The sequence below is a fragment of the Leuresthes tenuis genome, unplaced genomic scaffold, assembly GCF_036924035.1.
Source record: "Leuresthes tenuis unplaced genomic scaffold, fLeuTen1.0.hap1 SCAF_8, whole genome shotgun sequence".
Classification (NCBI taxonomy): Eukaryota; Metazoa; Chordata; class Actinopteri; order Atheriniformes; family Atherinopsidae; genus Leuresthes; species Leuresthes tenuis.
In genome coordinates this window covers 34691598-34708241 of record NW_027325362.1, presented here as the reverse complement: position 1 = coordinate 34708241, position 16644 = coordinate 34691598, and the positions used below count along the sequence as shown (strand labels likewise).

The window sequence follows — 16644 nt, the reverse complement described above, 5'->3', positions numbered from 1 at the left end:
CACAGGAAATCATGCGATTAACACGATTAAAGAATTTAATATTTGCCCTACCCTAATATATATATATGTGTATATTAAACCAGTGTGAACCAGTGCGATTGTGTCTTATTGCCACAGGTATGGTAGTGAGCTTTATGAACAGTAATTTCCCTTTTTTTCCTTTTCTGTTTCAGAAGAGGAAAAAAAATACTAATTCTACCAAGCCTTATACTAACGATATTCAATAAACACAGCAATATTTCTTTAGAATATCACCAAAATGAATAACTGAAACCATCTTTCTACTTTAATGTGTAGTTTGATATTACAAACCTTCCTTAAAAATATTGTTTTCCTTTATTCTTTTGATCAGTAGCAACAGCTTCACCGAATCAGGTAGGTAAGGTGAGAAACAAAAAGCAGCAGAATGCATGCACAGGCACACTTATCTCTGCAGATGAGGAGTTGCATGGAGTCACCATCGCGTCGCATAACTTTGGCTGATCAGCACCGAGCAGCAAGTCAGTGTCTTATTTGTGTTGTGTGCAATACATGCTCATCTAATTACTGCTGATGGAAAAACTGAAATCATTGACCTCACTCAGATCCACACAGAAGTCTTTGATAAAGTTTTTGCTCTCTGGCTTTCTTGCTGAACTGTGCATTCTCTGTTATCAAACTGCAGTCAGTTGCCAAGCAAGCTGAAAGCTTCACTGCTTCCCAGCACAACACTTTGCATGACAGAGCTGCCAGCAAATCTTAAATAATTTGTGACTGAAACATACAGTGCCTTGATGATCTTGTATCTTTGGTATTATTGTCTGTATCTTGTCGTTGAAGGGGCTGGTAACTCCTGTGGTTAGCAAAATGCCAGTAATTGATCCTATCCCACCACAGCTACCCTTGGGTGTGCCCACTATCAAGATGGAGGCAGCCTTCCAAGGTGTCAACTTCAATACCCTTTACATTTTGTTGTAGTGTGAGCAGATTTCCATAACTTGTACTCAGCTGTCAAGCTTATGCTGAGTTCATGCTACATGAATATTTTTTTCTTGTATATTATTCTTGTTTAAGAAATCATTGTGTCAGATTAGCCTAATCACAAGCTCTTATTGAGAAAAAAAATCAAGAGACCTGATAATGACATGTTGTTCCCCACTGCAGTGCTTGCTGCTTTTCATGACCGACTTGATATCATTTGGAAAGTGTTGTGATGGAGGCAGCATGTGTTTTGTGCTGGTTATCTTGTCGGAGTATGAAGATCGTGTCTTAGCATTAGCTAATGGGGAAAACAAAAGCAGCTTGTTGATGTTGATATGAAAGGACAACAACATATAGGGGGAACAAGCTGAGAACTACAGTGTTGGAAGAATGTTGTGTTCTCTAAAGACCACTATAAGACAATCCTTTTGCACTTGCATTATTGCAGTCATTATTCCTTTCATGTCTTTACGAAGTAAAGATATTGTAGGGATTTATCATTTGAAGCCCCTGTCACACTTTTCAAACCGTTTTGGATCTTTTGCAATGAAGCTTCCCATTATTCAGTCATTAGTTGCCAACAGACGAGAGGCAGGGTACACCCTCGACAGGTTGCCTGTCCATAACAGAGACAAACATGCTAGCATGCTCACACTCAATCTTAGGGTCAATTTAGAGGTACCAGGACCATGGGAAGAATCTAAAGTGCCCAGGGAGAACCCAGGCTGTCATGGGAAGTACATGCAAATTCCACACAGAAAGGCCCAAGCTGAGATTTTCTGAGAAATGAGAGTTTCTGGCAATGCTGACCAGTGCAAACAATGCAAACTCAGCCAAACATGAATAAAACAATTATTTACAAGTAGTTGTGCTTTCTGCTGTAAGATGCTGGGGGCACGTCCACTGAGGACTGTCACAATTATGCTTGGCTGTAGTGTTTGCTTGGTTTCTGGGTCGAAGGTGGGGTTGAGCAGGTTTTCCAGGAAGCCCAGAGCAGAGACTGGTTCAGCTTCTGCACTCTCACCTGTTTCTCATCTGTGCTAGTGAAGACACCTTCTTAAGGATCTGCAGGAGCAACCAGTCTTCACCAGATTGTCTCACTTCTTCACTACTTCAGTGTGCTGATTCCTTCATTGCTCACCTCGCTTTGGATTTCCAAGCCAAGGGTCTTGCATTCTCCTGTGGATTTGGAGACACCTACCTTCTCACTAACCTACCTCCTCGCCCCACAGCTGACTCAGTACAACTGCACCAAGCCAGCATCCTCCCCTCCACTCTGGAACCTAACTTGGATAAAACCCACACCATTGCCTGGATAAATGGATACCTGGATCTCTCAGACCATCTCTCACTATCTCCCTCCTCCCTAAAAGTTTCCTGTTCTCCTGAATCCACTCTCTTGTTCTCCACATCTCCTGTCTTTAAATAAACCTTTTCTTTTTACCCAAAGCTTCCAGTCTCAGCGTACGCTCTTGGGTCCTTTTGTGAGTCAGCAAGGCATTAGCCATGAAGGACAGTAACTGATGGAGCTCAGAGGCGTTCAATTAAAACGTCTTAATGAAACTGAGTTCATTATACTAACCCAATCTAAGTAAATGTGAAATCACAAACACACTGCAGATATTAAATGTTTTGGTTACTCTCTTTTGTCCTGCCAATGATGCAGCTGAGATGTCAACGCTGCATGAGTTCACTTGCAGGGGAGTGAGGAAGTCGATGTGGGTATGATAAACTGTCACAGTGGTATATTTGTTAATGTGACCTGTCTGGTAAATTTGTAAAACTCTTTGTACCTCTGCACAAAACCAGTCCATTAAGCATATACTGATCAGAAATTTGACTCTCAGAGTAGATGGGCTGCACACTAACGATCTGGCTGCACAAAATTAATTGACTCTGTGTAACACCTATAAATACATGCACATACAGTTCAGTAACAACTACAATAGGAGATCATTAATTTTGCCTGTAAAACCATCAAGCTAATTCTCTGAAATAGTGTAGCTCCTTAACATCCGGTGCTGCATTTCAGTTTTGCATTTCTTTCCTCTAAATAAAAATCTGACCTTTTAAAAATGATGCACCATGGGAAGATGTATTTCTATTAGACAAGCACAACAGTTACTATAACTCCTCAGTTGTCAGATACACAGCTAAATGGCATGGTTGGCTCATTTAAGGCTACTCCATTTTAGTAGGCCTGTTTATAATATTATGTTGTCAAAGGCAGAGTTGGCTTTTGCTTACCTTAAATATTTACTTAGTGTTGGAGGCCTGATTTCAAATCTGAAAAAAGTGTTTTTTAATTCAACTACACAATTTAGTACAACATGGTTCTCAATCTCCGAATATTTTTTAGTGCACTATTGCCAAGTTACATGTGTCGTTCAAATTTTGAATAATATTGCACAATCAGCAATTCAACAATCAGCTTTTTCATCCCAAAGGCACTCCTTTGAAAAACTTGTGTAAACAGACAAGATCAGGACTGAAATTTTGACGAGCTGTGTTGTGTTGATGATTGCTTTTATTTGTGACAAGCTGCCATTGTGGTTGCTGCATGTTATCCCGCTGGAAAAATTTATCTGATCCATCTATTCATCCATCCTATCCACTTATCCAAGGTCGGGTTGTGGAGGTAACAGGAGGGAAACTCAATTCTCCCTCTCCTCTCCTCACTCTGCAGCTTTTCCTTGGAGATCCAAAGACGTTCTCTGGCCAGAGGGAATATGTAATAACTCCAATGAATTCTGGGGCTTCCCTCGATGTTTCCTCCCAAGTGGACGTGTCTCCAAAGAGGCATATTTTTTTAGATGCCCAAACCACCTCAGTTTACTGCTTTCAATGTGGAGGATTAGAGGTTCTAAGAAAACTAATTTCAGCCACTTGTATCCACCATCTCCTTCTTTCAGTCACAACTTATATCTTATGACTACAAGTGAGGGTTGGAACAAAGATAACTCACAACTCTGAAGAGAGTTGTGAAGTGGACTGATTACAATGTTTTAGAAGTAGACAATCTGCAGAGACTGGGTGCACAAGCTGGTCCTTAAGAGCTGCTTCAGTGATGAGGCTGATGAGCAACAGGTGTGACAGCTGCAGAACTGGATCCCAGACTCCTCCCAGGAAAGAGGATACACAACCTGCCCAACCTAACCCAACCTATAACTTAGTAGGAAAAAACACTCAAAACAACAGGCAACCAGTATCACAGCAGTGCCCCCCACAGAATCCCTGGGGGACATGGTCAGAAGCAAGGACGTAAGTTTGGCCTTAGCTTTGGTAGGGACACTTCCCAGCAAAACTTTTGAATATTACAGCAATAGCCTAGTTTTTGGCTTTATGGAACCAACTTTGTTTATAATTAAAAAATAGAGAGAGAAAAAACATCTCCTGATTAAAAAAAAATGCTAATATAAAATAAAACAAGCCTCCTAGCCTACATTACATTCACACCATAACACCTTAATAACACATTTCCATAGTAGAATGAGTGTTTACGTTAGACTAGAAGGCTAGCATAGTGGATAGTTAGCTACTACTTAATCTCTGGGTGGTGAAATAACTTTTGATGTCTCTTTTCCTTTTTTCTGTGTCATTTACAAAGCAGAAACACGGGCAAAAAAGTTGAGACCAAACATAATATTAATGTTTATGCATTTGGCAGGCGCCGTTATCCAAAGCAACTTAAACTGGTAGGGTAACAGGGTCTTACCTGAGGACCCCTACTGGAGGTAGTACCTTTCATGCAGGGGATTTAAACCCAGGTCACTCTCATGAAAGGTGGCAATCTTACCGCTACACTATCCAGTGGATTTACTATAGTGATTTACAGAATTTACTGACTTACATGATTTTGTGGCGTCAAGCCTGTCTGCAATCTATTTACAGTCAATCCAGCATTTTACAGCAACTCTGCCACACAGCGCGTCTCTTCGTCGGGAGCGGTGACAGGACGGGCTGACCTTCAGCCAATCAAATGGCAGCATATCTAACCATGTTGCCATGCAGGTTACACTGAACATTGCGACGAGACGGCACGTTGGAAAAATTGTTTTCTACAAATGCTTAATACTATGAATGAGTTTGTGAAATTTTTTTTTTTTTTTTAATGCATTATGTAAAAAAAAAAAAACGTTATATCAGAATATTATCAAAAATATTGGTAAGGACAACTCTGTCTTTCCCAAACTTTGGTTGTGACTCGGCCCTATGTTCCCTATGCAAACTTATGCCCAAGGTCAGAGGCATTCTCCAAGTCGACAAAACACATGTAGACTGGGTGGTCAAACTCTCATGACCCCCTCAGTATCTCTGTAAGTACAGGTCTGGTCTACTGTTCCACGACTTGGACGAAAACCACACTGCTTCTCCTGGATCTGAGGTTCAATCTGAGGTGATCCCCCTATATTTGGAACACACCCTCCAATCCCCTTTATTACAAATGGGGACTACCACCCCGATATGCCACTCCACACTTGGGCCCACACACTTGGGCCCACTACTTGGGCCCACTACTTGGGCCCACTACTTGGGCCAAATGTCATCCACCCCTGGTGCCCTGTCACTCTGAAGCTTTTTAATTACCTTGTTAAGCTCTGTCACGATGATTGATGAGTCTTTCCCCACGGCCTTCTCAGTGAAGTTCATGGTGGTTGGATTGACGAGATCCTTAAAGTGCTTTTTCAACCGCTTGACATTGTCCCTTATTCAGGTCAGCAGTTCCCCACTCCCACACTAGCATGTTGTGATCAATTGTATCAAACACAGCACTGAGACCCAACAGGACAAACACAGTAACACAGCGGACACAAGTCCACTATCAGAAGCCAAGAGGTATCATTGGTAACTTTTACCAGTGCTGTTTCATTGCTATGATGCAATCTGAATCCTGAATGAAACTTTTAAAATGGATTATTTCTGTTTAAATTATCACAAAGTTGAGCTGCAGCAATTAAAAAAAAAAAAACTTTAAATAAAAGGGAGATTGGATGTAGGTCTATAATTAGCTAATACTGCTGGATCAAGAGCATTTTTTAAGTAAAGATTTAATTACAGCAACATTAAAAGTCAGTGATAGATAGCGTGTCATCAAAGATATATTGATCAAATTCAATATATAAGTGTTGATTAAGGAAAAAAAACCTTCCTGAACAGTCTGGTTGGTATTATAAAAAAACAAGTTGATGGTTTAGATTAAGATAGGTTTGTTGTTAGCTCAAAGAGATGGACTGGACATAAGTAGTCTAAATACAAATCAGGTTCTAAAGATACTTCTAAAGCTGCTGTACTTGATGATACATCAGTGACAATAGTGGCAAGGATTCCATACATTTTCTCTCTGACAATTTTATTAGTAAAGATAGTCATGAAGTCATCGTTACTGAGAGTTACAGGAATACATGGTTCAACAGAGCTTGGACTCTTAGCCCCACTGGCTACATTTCTGAAAAGCAACCGGGGGTTGTTCTTGTTTTTATTGATCAATGGTGAATAATAAGCTTGTTCTTCCTTTGTGAAGGGCTTTCTTACATGTTATCAAATTATTTTTCCAGGCAAAGAGAGACTCTTCTAAATTAGAGGAACACAATTTTCCCTCCAGCTTTCTTGTAATTTGCTTTAAAGCATGCAGCAGTGAATTATATCAAGGAGCCAACCTCCTCTGACTGAAAACCTTCTTTTTCAGAGGGGTAACATTGTCCAGTGTTGTACGCACTGAAGCTGTTTCGGCTTACCGGGTCTCTCCGGCAGTCTTCCCCGCCACTGGATCCAAATCACCATCAGGTGGATATCAGCTGTGCCTCTCTATTTAACCAGTTATCCAGAACATACTGTCGCAGCTCTGATGATACTGCTATGAAACTGATCGTCGATCTTTGGCCTAAGGTGGCCTGGTACTGAGTACACTTGAGGACCACCTTATGCTCAAACATGGTGTTTGTTATGGCTAATCCATGACTTGTACAGAAGTCTAGTATGAAAACAACGCTTGGGTTCAGATCAGGGAAGCTGTTCCTCCCAGTCATGTCCCTCCAGGTCACTATGTCATAGCCAACATGGGCATTGAAGTCCCCCAGGAAAACGATGTAATCCTTAGTTGGCACCCCCTTCAGGACACAACCCAAAGACTCCAAGAAAGCCAGGTACTCTGAACTGCTATTACGTACGTAACCCTCTTGCCAGCTGGGGAAAAATACCAACACTAAAGTGCTTAGCCTGGGACTCGTAAGTATCCACCTCACTCCATCTCTCCACACACCAGCTCCACACCAGCAAGATAATTTCCACATCCCAAGAACCAGTTTTTGAAACCAGGGATAGGCATTGGCCAGGCCCCCACCTTTGCCTGCTCACAATGCACCTGACCTCAATGTTTTTCACTGCAGGTGGTAGGCCCATGGGAAGGTGGTGTCCCATGGGCCTTTTGGGCTGAGTCCAAACAATCCCCAGGCATGGCTCCAGACAGGGTGCCCCAGTTTCTTTTTTCCGGGCGAGGTGTCTTTCCTCAACTGATGCCACTCCATCGATGTCTTTGAATCGCTCTTAGTGTGACCCCTCCCCTCAACCCAAATTGCAAGGGGAGACCCTACTAGAGGCCAGTGCCCCTGCCAAAACAGCTCTCAGGAGCATGGGGGTACTCAAACTCCACCATGATAAGGTGGCAGTCATTCAAAGCTAAATTGTACATGTGTGCTGTGGGATTGAAATGATGGTTATCTCATTTTTAAAGGTTTAACCTGTGTTTTAAGAAAACACTGTTTTCTGTACTGTTAGATCCCTATGGGAGGTTCCCTTAGGGAAATCAAGTGCGGCACAAATTAGTGCGGCACAGCAGCCTCTCTCCACGTGACAACCATGGACTAATTCTGGCAGCCATCAGAGCTAATATTTAGGTAAAGATGTGTTGTTGTGCTCCTGATGTATCTCGAAACTTACCCAATTTAAATAATTTTTCTGCTGTAGCCTTGGAGTGCCCCTTAAATTATATAATTTTGTCTCCAGTGATAACTCAATTACTCTAAATGATGTAAGCCAGTGTTGCCCTTCCAAATATTACTGTCATACTTGGATCTTCTTGGAATAATTGTGGCTTTGATTAAGCCTAGTCCAATTAGAGTGCTGCATATTCCTGGAACTGCTGAAGACTGTACAGGTTTTGATTCCCAACCGTAGTTTGTAGTTTCTGTGGTATTTTGGTATAGAATGCGACACTATTTGGCAAGATGTTCAATATACCTGAGATGTATTTGCGACCTGTCCAGGGTGTACTCCGTCCCTCGCCCAATGACAGCTAGGATAGACTCCAGTCTCCCCATAACCCTGAATTGGATTTAGGGGGTATGTAAGATGAATGGATGGATGGATGAAAGAATGCTCTATATACTTTGTGATTAGTTTTCTACCTCATTAGTGTCATCAAGGAAGATTTTTAGACACAAAGCTACAAGTACAGTATGGTTAATGGTTTGATGCCGCTGAGAATTTGCAAAACAAAGTGTGTGGTTCATTGACTACTGGAGGGGCCTTATCAGAAAGATGAAGGTGTCTTAAAATCAACAAGAATTGTTTGTTGAAAAAGATATGTTTGAATAATAATAGATTATTTCTTGATATGTATGTTAAAATATGTATATGAAAAGAATGTCTGTAACTGTGTGTTTTGTGTGTTTAATTTGATAGAGGTTGTTGAGAAGACCTCTCCTCCTGCACCAGTGGAGATCCTCCCCTCTAACGCAGGCCAAGACATCGCTCCCACTCAGTCAGCTGGTAGGACTAAAATATTAAAAGTTTGTTTTTGATTTCTTTTTTAAATGGACTTTTATCCTCTCAGCAAAAAATGTAGTTTCCTAGTTTCAAACCTACACTTTAAAATTTTGTCACACTATACTTGTTAAGAATTATCACAGCCACCAGCTGCTCCACCAGCAGTAGCTAAATTCCAGCAAGTCGAAGTTTAGAAGGGCAAAAAATGTATTGAATTATATGTGTATTTCACAGTGGGTTATAATCATACAGTTTACAGTAAGTGGAAAGTATCCAAGCATGTTAAAAAAGCTGTTATCAGGCCATTAAGCAAGTTTAATATGTGTTATTACTGGCAACCATTTTTACTGAAGAACTATTAAATGCGGTGTTACTTTTATCAAGTGATGTGCAACAGACACACAGTTTATGTAAACTAGCTACTTTTAAACTCACAGAATGCCTGGCCAACCACCAGATCTCATTTGAAAGACATCTTAAAAGTGTACACTGAGATGTTAAACAAATAAACAAGCAAAAGAAGTAAAAACAACAACAAAAAGACATCAACACACAGATTATTACTTTAGTTTGTGGATAAAGTTATCTGTTGGCATTCCCTCAAAGCCCAGCCTGCTTTTCCAAGCTGCGCAAATTCATGTCTCAAAGTCCACCAAAGACTAACTGGATTAAATTGATTTATTTAGCTTCTATAACTGTATTGTAGGAAAAATGTTAATTCCATTCAATTAAAGCAAATTCCTAATTAGGTGTACTGAGGAGCTGGTCAGACCAGGTCTGTTAACCTGCATATTTAATTATGTGACTGGCAAGTATCAGGTGAGCAACGTAAAGCTTCTTTCAGGACATTTTCATGAATTCCATGAATTCCATTCATCGGTCATCTTACCTGCCGTCAGCTACTTGAGACTCCTTTGTAGTACATTTTGTGAACTTTTGGTGCTCTTCCATTTTGCGGTGAACTCATGATATGTTGTGGACTAACATTGTTAGCGCTTGTTGCTGCACTGATGCTTTGCTGTCTCTCCCGTGGCCCAGAGGTGGATGAGTGTCAGATCAACCCATACATTTGTGGGCAGGGAATTTGTTATAACACCGCTGAGAGCTACACCTGTCACTGTAATGAGGGATACCAGCTGGATGACAGCCAAGCCACCTGTGTAGGTAAGGAATATAATGGACAGAGTCATGGGCTCAGCTTCTCACCTACTGGTTGATCATCAGGGTCTTATTTCAGAAAATGGCATGAAAAACTGGACGTGGCGAAATAGTACTTACTGTTAGGCAGCTACAATACAAATAATATTTATTCAACAGACTGTGATTCTTTTGAGTTCTCTTAGTGACTAACTGATCTGCTTAAAGTTTAGTTGTTCTTTATACAATTAGAACAAAAAGCACAGCCAGACAGCTTACTACTTTTAGCCTGTTGCTCTGACTGCAGGTTAAGCTCCCTGCGAGCACCGTTTCTTTCTGCACTTATGGTATTTGTGGCTATGTTGTGAAAGAGCCCCCCCCCCCCCCCCCCCCCCCCCCCGACACACTCAAAGAAAGCTCCACTAGTTTGAATAATGAAACAGAAGTTTTTGAATTTCCCCCGGGTTTAATAAAGTGTCTCTCTCTCTATCTGTCTGTCTGTTTATCAACAAATGCAGAAGAAAAAAAATTCTTAAAAAGAAAATTTGGAAATTAATTGTAATTTAAATTAAGTGTAATTTAATTCAATTTATTTATATAGCGTCAAATCACAACAAATATCATCTTGAGGTAATTCAATTATACTGTCTAATTCAAACCAATTAGAGTTCAATTCATTGTAATTCTAGTCATAATCCAATCAAATTCAGTTAATTAAATAAAAAATTCATACAATTCATACACAGAGCCGATTTAAAAAAAAAAAAAAAACAATTTCCTAGCTAAGGAAACACTTGCACTGGAACTTCAATTCGGTCCAATTTCCTGTCCTGAGCATGCATGAGGCGACTGTGGAGAGAAAAAACTCCCTTTTAACAAGAAGAAACCTCTGGCAGAACCAGACCCATCTGCTTCGACTAGCTGGGGTTTGAGAGGACAAATCAAATTAATAAGGGGTGAAATCCATTTATCTTTAGATAAAATAAATGTTAAGTAATCTAATGCAGAAATGCGTTGTTAAATCATATTAAATAGGTTAGGTAAATAGGTTTAGAGAAAAAGAGGGAAAATGCAAAGAAAAAAAACAGACAAATAAATTCACGGATACCAGAATAAGTTTACAAATAAATTAATGATAAATTATTATATCAATAATTACATTTTTAAATCTAAAGTAAATAATTAGAATGAATAATACAAAGTTAAATTAATAGATTTAGAAATGAAAACCGAAGTATCCATTTGTTTTCCATTCCATACATTTATCATTATATAAATGATTTTTTTTCTTTCTGTTTTATTCCTCAATACTCTCTGGGCTCTGGCTCTTTCTTTGGACATTCATGGAAACTAGTGTCATCAAGACACTAATGGATATACAACTAAAGCTTCCTGTACTGGTCCTCACAGTGTGAAACAAAAGTTATTTTTATGATCAAGTGCATACAGATGGAGTTATAAACAGGTGGAATTCTGAAAGAAAGCAGCAACCACATTGTTTCCAGTGTCTGCACTACCCTCCCCCTGCTTCATCGCCCTGACTGGGACATAACTATGTGCCACTCTGCTATTATGTGGTTTCCTGCCATTTCAACATAGGTCTCCCCACCCACCAAATTGATACTGAATTAGAGCTGTGAGAGCAAACTGGCCTGATGATTATTTCCTCATAGCTGTAATTAAATCTTTTCTCCTCAGCTGTGGAGGTTGAGGGATCTCATTAGAATTTTTTTAAAGCTTTGACTATATGATTTAGATATGACCAAAGTATATATTAACAAGAATTACACAAAAAAGCTTGGAAGTTGTAGTTTTTAGAATTTGGAAACCAAAAACAGAACCATTGCTCTGTGGTATAACATTATTCATTCAACCTCTATTCAATCATCAGGCAAACACATTTTTTTAGCTCACACATTCAAGGATATGTTATAAAAATAACTAAATTTGCTCAGTCAAAGTGTAACTTTTGCCAGTGTAATGCATTACAGCTGGAGATAAAAACAAATTCCTTACTGCCATACAGTAATTAGCCAGCATAAGCATACAGCTACAGTTCATCCTTCAGTGTGATCCTAGTGTAAGGCTTTCTAAAAATACCATAAACCGCACAAATAAAATCCTACAGATGTTGGATAGTATCGCTGTAGCATTTAATATCAACCCAAGGATGTAAGACAGGAGAAGCTGGGTACTAATCTACAGACTGTTTTACGACTGGGTTATCACTCCATGAGCTCAGCCAATGCCGACCCAACAGCAAATCAGTATTATCAAATTTAATACATAACCAAAAGTAAATCTGTCAAAATTTACAACAAAAAAGTACAAATACAAAGTATTTGGTATTTGGGCAGCAACAAATGATTATTTAGGTAATTAATTGAATAATTAATGGAGATTATTCCATTAATTAATAAGTAATCAGATAGAAAATACTTTAGCCTTTGTTTAAAATGAGGCACTCATTTTTTAAATACAAATGCAATAAATGTAATTATTCAATTGATTATCACAAGAAAGAAATCAATTAATGCATTTATGTGCTATATTAAAACATATTTTTATAGAAAACCATGACACAATGCCCTTTTCTCTTCAAAGCAAAAATCTGTTAAAAAGATACAACATCTACAAATGTTTACAATGTTTACTCCCTCCGCCCAAAAACATGCATGTCAGGTTCATTGGTGACTCTAAATTGTCCCCAGGAGTGAGTGTGAGCATGGATGATGGTGTGTCTTGTTTGTCTCTGTGTGGCCCTGTGATGGACTGGCGACCTGTCCAGGATTTAATTTCCTTTTAATTTGAATGCAACAGAATTCTGAAAAAAGCCTCCTATGTACTTATTTTTTGTTTCTGCCATCAGACAGCACAGTGAATAAAAACAGAGCCTGAACACTGTTTAAAATGACCGATTACTGATTTTACAAATGTAGCACTGTCTGATAGAAACACCTTTCAGACAACCAGCAATTTCAATCAGTCAATCTTTATTTCTAAAGCACTTTTCATACAAAAAAAAAGATGCAACACAAAGTGCTTTACATGGCCAATAAAATATAGATTGAAAAAACGCCACTTTACTCATCCAATTCCCCAATCCACAAGTCCCACATGGACATACACACACATGCAGAGAAATATACACAGAATGATGTTCTCAGAAATGGCTGAATGGATACTATGACCTCCTGTGAGAAAACTGTAAGAGCGAGGAAAATAATTTATAGATCAGAAGGGTTACAAGAACACAGTAATGTAGTTTTTAGTTAAATGGAGTGAAAGATTTTTAAACGGCAGCGAGTTGAACACAGGTGAACCTGTCTCTGGTGTTATATCAAACTTTTCATTGGAGTTAGTGAGAGAATTTGAAAGGTTTCTCTCGCTTCAAGGCTCATAGCTGAAATTCTGTAAATGTGAGCTCTTTAGTTGTTACATTGGCGGAAAGGGGACAACTTTTGCTACATTTTAAGGTATAATTTGTTTCTGTAAGTTAAACTGTATGAAAGTTAGATGACTTTGTTTGAATATCATTCATAAAAATCAAGAAGAACCAAAAATGTTCATGTATTTTAAACTGTCATATTTCAAAATTGTCTTCATACTTGAAAAAGATGAAGCATTTGGTAATAGCTGAATAGCTGGTAATAGAGTCATTCAGCTGAATGTCTTGCCTAAAATTTTAATAAAATGTTAAATATTTTAAAAGGTATAAAAGTTAGAAACACCAAAAGTCAAAGCTGGATCCCCTGCAAAAGCTGAACGTTTTGAGACCAAAATTGTAGAAATCCGTGAAAGTATGCAGAAGTAGTTAGAGTTGAAATTTGTTCATGTTTTTGAAACCGTTATATTTCAATACTGGCTTAATATTTAAAAAGCTGCACCAAACAGTAATACCTCAATATCTTGTGACCCATTTAAAGTTTGAATGGTGTCTCTAGCTGAAAATCTGCAGAAATAGTTAGGTTGGAAAGAGGGAAGAAGTTTTTGAAGAGTTGAAAGCACTTTCCATTCATTTGAATGACAGGAACATTTGATTAAAAGTTGAATAGCTTAAAAAGCATAAAAGTTAGAAACATCAAAATATATAGCAACAATCTCCTGAACAAGCTGAACATTTTGATACCACAATTGTAGGAATCGGTGAAAGTATGCAGGAGTAGTTAACGTCCAAAAAAAGTTTCAGGTCAGGAAGGCTGTTCCTCCCAGTCACGCCTCTCCTGGTCTGAGGTCTGAAATGAGACACATGTGATCAGGCAGAAACGTTTGGGTAGTTGTGAAAGCTCACCTGAACTCTGGTGCCGACCAAACAATGAACTTTGGTCTGCACCAACAGCGCAAAACCAAAGAAGCAGAGGTAAACAAAGAAAAAGTTGGAAAATGTCTAGTGGGCAGACAGGAAATAGTGAGAAGGCGCAGGCACTTATCGATATATGGTCAGAAGACAATATATTGCGATTGCTTGTGGCTAGGGTTATTACTTGTTGTGAACAAGCCAGCTGAAGTGGATTGATTTCTGTTTTCTATCCTGGCCAATCTATTATCTGGGTTTTCTTTTTCCTTCATGCTTTTTTCCTTCCTGGTTAGTGCTCATTTCAGGCAATAGCCCCCCAAACGAGCATCTGTTGGAACTACGTGATGTTGTTCAGGTGGTTTGATCTGCTTTCAAAAGTGCAGTGTGAAAGTTAATCAAAGTAACTGAACTTTTTCAGCATCAACCTCACTACTTTTTTTTAATGCCTTCTTTTTTTTCCGCAGATTTTGATGAATGTGAAAACAGGGTGGCATGTTCTTCTGGTATCTGCTATAATGAGCCAGGCGGGTACACCTGTGGTTCCTGTCCTCATGGCTTTTTAGGGCAAGAAGGCCAGTGTAGAGGTACGTCTAACACTGTGTGCTTACTGCAATAAAGACTTTATTTCAAAGCTGCAATAAATTATTGTGTCTATAGTGAGTCAAATTTAGAACTGCATCGGAAAGCGCAGATATGCACTTTGGCTCATTTGTCTTTTTGTTTGTTATTTGTTAATGCATGCAGACAAAAGCTAGTGTTACTATAAACAACGATTCTATACTTTAGATATGAAATTGAGAAGCTTAAAAGAGTAACCTTTGTATAGATATGCAAACAAATCAGGAGAGTGTTTTAGAGTATTGGTCCGTTGCTTTTGATTGCCTGTGAATATGTATTTTAACTAGACCCCTTTTAGATGCTTACAATAGAGTCATTCAGTAGCTCTGCCTATCCACTTTGAGTCAATAGTCCCCTAATTTTAGGTTTTAGATTACTGTCAGACAATTGTTATTTTTATTCTTTTGTTTAATTTTCTATTTATATTACAAATCCAATTCTAACTTATTTGGTTATTAGAATAAACAAATGTGTGTTCTATGAATATGTGTGATTAATAAAAGCAATAGAACAATCTGTTGCATGAAATTAATCAGACCAGACCATTTATAATAACGTAACTAGGATTGTAGTTACGTTATTGATAACTAATGATATATTATAATCCTAAATAAGAATACATAAGAGTAACTTTGCCTTACACCGCTAGTATTCTGCTTATGGACAAAATAACAGCTAAGTGGTACTTGACGTTAAGTGTCACTGACATTAACTGTAGGAGTTTCCAGCCTGTTTTGGGGAATTTTTTTTATCTGACTGTATGGTCCTTGTAATAGTTAGATTACATCCTCACCTCACGGTTTACAATGGCGAGCCACCAACACACAAAAAATAGGTCCAAGAAACACATGCAGAATGAAATACCGCACCAATCAGTCAATAAAAGAACAAACCATTCCAAAGAACACATAATATGGGCCTATTCTTTCTTTGAAGTCCTAAACTTTCTAGCAGAAAAGAAAGATGTGCCCATCTCTCCTTTTACAATGTTTGCTACTCTTGTATTCCATGTGACATGGGGTTAGCGCTGAGGTTTTGGCTGTTCACACACTACAAAAGGCAAGCCAAGCCGCAGTGTGGTGGCAGAGAATGATGGTGGCATCAAGAGGAAATAATTAGACCGTGCATGTGATGTCCGTGCTCCACAGCTGTGGATTTCCTTGCCCTGCGATCTCAGGCATGCCAGCTCAGTGGCTTCTTTTAAATCTCTTCTAAAGACTCACTTTTATCATCTGGCCTTCTCTTAATTTTTTTCTTATTTTGTTGTATGATTAAGTTGTTGAAATGAATGGTTTTAAGTTATTTTTTTATTTTTGTTGTTCAGCACTTTGTAACTCATTTTTGAAAAGTGATGTATAAATAAAGTTCAATCCATCCATTTTCTATACCCGCTTAATCCGTCGGTTGTGTTGCGGGGGTGCTGGAGCCTATCCCAGCAGCATAAATAAAGTTATTATTATTATTCTTTTATGGAATTTAATAAACCACTGAATAGATGTTAGCTCAACATTGCTTGACTCAGGAAAAGGCCACTTCTCCTCAACTGTGTGTGTGTTCATGTGTGTGTGTTAAGTGTGTTCAAGCTGTCTCAGTGGGGACTTAAATTTGACTGCACTTTCATGGGGACAAACTGATGTATTTGACTGTGCAGTAAAGTTTAAAAGTCTAGAAGTGATCGTTCAAGGCATACTAATGTAGCCAAATTATATATCGCCGGCACACAAGGCACCAACAGTATATATTTATTTATAGCGGACACACGTAGCGTGATGTGATAAGATATAAGGATTTATCCAAAAGTTCTCACTATCTGAATAAGCCTTATTTAACCTCGTTTTAGGGCACCACCTTCAATCGAAGGAAAAGAC

At 38.8% G+C, this 16644-nt stretch overlaps 1 protein-coding gene across 3 annotated transcripts in view; it reads left to right on the top strand.

Annotated features, from left to right (window-relative positions):
• The window catches only part of ltbp1 (latent transforming growth factor beta binding protein 1), a 174550-nt gene that overhangs the window by 127957 nt on the left and 29949 nt on the right, over positions 1–16644 (top strand). For 2 of the 3 annotated variants that reach the window (XM_072391566.1, XM_072391564.1), the window contains 5 exons: positions 353–375; positions 820–922; positions 8641–8727; positions 9763–9888; positions 14623–14742. In XM_072391566.1, coding sequence (XP_072247667.1) covers positions 353–375; positions 820–922; positions 8641–8727; positions 9763–9888; positions 14623–14742 — 459 coding nt within the window. The remainder of the gene's footprint in view (positions 1–352; positions 376–819; positions 923–8640; positions 8728–9762; positions 9889–14622; positions 14743–16644) is intronic. The other variant, XM_072391565.1, reaches the window with a different exon arrangement.